General features: G+C 34.6%; 1 protein-coding gene across 1 annotated transcript in view; it reads left to right on the top strand.

Moving 5' to 3' along the window:
* Window positions 1–3,985, top strand: part of LOC111369158 — a 7,430-nt gene extending 3,445 nt beyond the window's left edge. Inside the window, exons 9-14 of the mRNA XM_022990637.1 lie at window positions 115–226; window positions 1,004–1,070; window positions 1,229–1,282; window positions 1,597–1,671; window positions 3,167–3,202; window positions 3,565–3,985. Coding sequence (XP_022846405.1) covers window positions 115–226; window positions 1,004–1,070; window positions 1,229–1,282; window positions 1,597–1,671; window positions 3,167–3,202; window positions 3,565–3,654 — 434 coding nt within the window. The 3' untranslated portion in view covers window positions 3,655–3,985. The remainder of the gene's footprint in view (window positions 1–114; window positions 227–1,003; window positions 1,071–1,228; window positions 1,283–1,596; window positions 1,672–3,166; window positions 3,203–3,564) is intronic.
* Window positions 3,986–4,561: the final 576 nt, after the last annotated feature.

Genomic DNA, 4,561 nt, shown 5'->3' with positions numbered 1-4,561 from the left:
TTTAAAAAAAAAAAAAAAAAGAGAGAAAAAAGGAAATAAAACAGAACACATTAATTAATACATATATAGAGGAAGAGCCTAAGATTTCATTTGTGTATATAGTGCTCGTTTAAGTTGATTGGTTTGGTGCAAGTTTTTTATATTGGTATATTTGGATGGTGATAAATAGGGACACAGAAGAAAAACCAGGCTGGTGCAGTGATCCACATTTGCCTCCATGTGCAGCGTAAATACTCTCCTCTATCTATTTATCAATTAATCTGTGAAAGATTTTCTGGGGTATTGGAAGTCGAGGGTATCAATGGTTGGTGACAGAAGTGCTTGATAAATGATAAGTAGCTCTGATGTTATTGGGACGGGAGTAGGAGGCTTTTTATGATATTGAGAACTGTATTTGGATAATCAAACCTTGTATGTGTTTTACTCTATAAAATGCGGTGGATATATAATAAAAAATAATTGCTTGTCTCGTGTTCACATGGATATGTTGATAAAACTTAAATAAGTTGTGCTGTCATTTAGGTAAAAATGCTGCAAATTGAAACATAACTTATAGGTGAAATTGGAATATTAAGATGGACACCTGTTGATTGATTGATCCGAAGACAAGAGGAAATAGGATTCTATTACGTCTCTTGAATAGTGGACATGGAAGATAAATTACTAACTACTAATATAGGTTTGGATTAAAGCAAAATTAGTCCAATTGATTTATGTGTTAGGCAGAGTGAAACTAATATTGGTAAATCTCTAAAGGAAAATGAAAATGATTTGTAAGATTGGAGATGTATCTTGTAGTGGGATTTTTTTTTTTTTAAGATTATTGCCGTACGTAGAAGATCTTGTTGAGATAAGTTGATTTCCTCTGAAAATTGATCAATTAAACCACTCACACACACACACACGCATGAAATGATCATTTTATGGACTGACAATGTACACCTTGACTGATGGGAGATTTCCTAGTAATGCAATTTTACATTATCCTTTTGCTTGCATTTAGCTTTGTGGAAATAATGGCTCCAGTGTTTTCTCGCGAAGCTTGGAGATGTGTTTGGCATATGATCCAGGTACATATATAGTTTTGGGACCATATAATGCTGCTTCACATGTTCATTTTTTCTATATTGAATTTCTTTATTCTAGTGCTTTATATCCGCTTCTTTTCGTATAAGTCTCTTTCAGCCTGTAAAAGTCAACTCTAACTTCTCTAATTATGTGCTTGCAGAATGATTTGGTCCATGGATGGGGTTTAGATTTTGCACTCAGAAGATGTGTGGATGTTAGTTGTCTCTCTCTATTCTCTTTCTATGTTTTTTGTGTGTGTGCTTGGGCACATGCTTGCACTTAGGTAATTAGGTCCTCATACTATAAAGGAAAATATAACAGAAGGAAGAAAAAAATTAACGCGTTCATGAAATGGTAGTAGTTAACAAGGAAATTGTGGGAAATAATGTTCCTTTCCCCTACCGAAGAGTTCCAAGTCTGCCTGCTGTGTTGCATACTGACAGCTAGCAACACTAAATGTTTTTATTTTGCAGGTAGCGTGTGATTTTAATTGAAAGATCTTCTCTAACTTTTGTTTTGCCCCTGCAGCCTGCACATGAAAAAATTGGCGTTGTTGATTCACAATGGATTGTGCATCAAGTTATTCCATCTCTTGGAAGTCAGGTCAGTCATCATCAACTTGTAAATCTATTACATAATCATATTTCTTTTTTTTTTTCCCTGCTCTCATGGCATCCTGACACAATATTGAAATTCATTAATGCGACTATTTATAGATCTGATCTCTCCATTATTTAAGAAAGAAAACCCCCTCTATGAATATTGCTCAAGTGTCAAATGTCAGCTGAAAAGTCCAACAACCTGCTTTACGTGTTGGGATGATTGAATATTAATACTACATTGCCCATAAATTGATCATTTTTTAAATGAGATGATCTCAATAGAAGATATTATAAGTACTTCATCCCTCCAAACACTCCATTGAGGGCATTGAAGAGTTTTATCCTGGTTTATACAAGTGTATTCTTGAGCAGAAGATGAGTGAAGCCGCCAGGCTTTTCTATTGCTCCAACAAAATAGATATGTCAGTCAATAATTCAAAATGGAAGGGATCACTCTTCAAATTGTTGGTAAGTACCTGGTATAGGATATTTCCAAATTCTAGGGTAGTACTAAGTACTGATATTAGGGTGGTGATCTGAAGACACAAGGTTTTACTGTCAATGCATATAATTTAGTACAGGTTCATGTCGGTCAAAAGAATTTTTTTTTCCCTTCAGAGAGCAAAATATGTGCTATGTATACAGATATGCTTACTGTTTCTGTTAGGGCCAAATGCTATTGAAAAATCCATTTGCCCATTCAGGAAATATTGTTAAGAAATGTATCTCCTGCTGGAGTTGAAGAAAGAATATGGGATTGTAAACAGGAATGAGGAGAAGTAGATTTTCTGGGGCCTTAGGGTTTTCCCATTTCTCCAAGTCTATACGATCTCTCTTCCATTTTTCTTATTGTACAGTAGTAGTAGAAATGCAACTATGACTTCTTCCCCTATTTTCTAGGTATACTTCACTAAAAACAGTGCCAGCCCTCTATGGTCTCTACGACATCTTCATTGCTTTTGTTGCTTTTGCATATTCCATTACGTTAGCAAAGTTTATGCACTTCCTCAATATGTTTTGCCTTAGGTTACAAGTGATTCTGTTGTATACCAAAATCAATTTTGATGATTATATCGAGAAAATGTGTTTCATGTTGGGTAGTAATATTTTCACTCTTATGGGCGCATCCAGAAGATGTGAAAATGTGACTGGTTTTTGCCTGTCAAGTTGTGAACCAAATCCTGAAATGAATGAGATGTTCTGCACTTAGCTATCAGATTAAAATTGATGGCAACATTGGCCAGACATTTGAAAACTTGTGTTAGACATGCAAAACATGCACTTTTTTCCTGATATCTACTAGTGGATGGATACATCTGCCCTCTTTTCTGGCCTTCTTCTCTTATTGGATGTCCATGCTGTCTTCATTCCTGTCCTTTTTAGAAATGCCTTTTATTTTTCAGTTTCTATTTTTTCACCTCTCTTGCTTGTTTCCTTTTTTCTGGAAAGTTTTTATTTTGTCACACTAATTCTAAAATCTGTATTTCAACTTTCAGGGTCAGTCTGACAATGGTATTGCTCCATGGCAAGGGGTACGTATATATAAAATCTCTCTGTATTGTCTGACAGGGAGCTCTACTCTTGGGTTCCCCACCTCGATTGTATAGAACTACATATTTCTTCATGTCATGATGAATTGGTCACGTATATATAACTGTTTAACTATCCCCCAAAATTGATAGAGATTCACAAAATTGGGAAACTTGGCTTTCCTTTATAAAATGATCGTGTACCTTTGAGAAAATTTGCAGCAGGTCTTCTATTCAGATCCTCAAATTTTCAAATTCAGTAGTCGCATGACATGATGACCTCACTTATTTCAGGATATTTTTCGTAATGGTTTGTCTGCGCGTACGAGAACGACTAGCCTAAATGTTCGTTTTCTCTTTCACAGGTACGAGAAAGATGCAGAAGTGAGTGGGCTATGTTTCAGGATCGCCTCACTAATGCAGACAAGAAATATTTTGCACAGCTTAATAATTAACTTACAATGTGCTGCTGATATTTCCTGTATATTGTGTTTTCCTTGTTCTTCTCCTCGAGCGATGTTTGATCGTCCTATTCTCTTCCGTGACATTATTTACCTCTTATAGTTGTAGTGTAGCAACTTCACGAGCAGTGTAACAAATATGGTCATATGTTGGAAGAGTGTGGTTTAGGGTAAACTGATTTTTCGTTTACCCTGCTTTTTGAACTATTCACAAAAATATTCTCTCCTGCAGTTGACTATGGGGGAGTTTTTCTGATGTAATCTATGTTCATAGTTTGGCTACTTGTGTATCATTCAAGCGAAATAGAGGTTGCTTTTTGGTGTTTGGTTCCTTAATTATTAAAAAAAAGAAAAGAAAAAGAAAATGATTATTTTGACTCGTGTTGATGCTTATGCTTTTGAGCCATACTATGTTCCTAGCCTCGTAGTAAGTCGATACAAGACCGGTTCAAAGGCTACACGTACCAACTTGACTTGACTCGATTTGTTCAATGAAACAAAATTGCGTACCTTTTCAAGTTATTTGAGTTTTAAAACTGTAAGGGCTTGTTTGATTGTAAAGATGGAATTGAAATCGAATTTCAGGGAATTGAATTGCCTAGAAATTGTTTTCCTGAGAATTGTAAATTATTGTATTTGATTGGTATAATTTTTTACGGGAAAAATGTTGAAATAAAAGTGTTTTTTGGTGTTTGTTTGACTTTGTTTTATATGAAAATTGTAAATTAAAATGAAATATTTTTTTACAATAATTCTTAGAATTTGTTTCCATTGCCAACAAAAAAAAAATTCAAAAAAAGAAAAAAACGTGAACAGTTGGCTGGATCCTTAAAAACCAAGAAAATACCATTTCCCAATACAAGCAAGAAAATGGAATTTCATGAAAATTAAAACGTATCAA

Source organism: Olea europaea, chromosome 20 (assembly GCF_002742605.1).
Source record: "Olea europaea var. sylvestris chromosome 20, O_europaea_v1, whole genome shotgun sequence".
In the NCBI taxonomy this organism is placed as follows: Eukaryota; Viridiplantae; Streptophyta; class Magnoliopsida; order Lamiales; family Oleaceae; genus Olea; species Olea europaea.
Note: the sequence above shows the minus strand (reverse complement) of the source record. Positions and strands in the feature narration are given on the sequence as shown.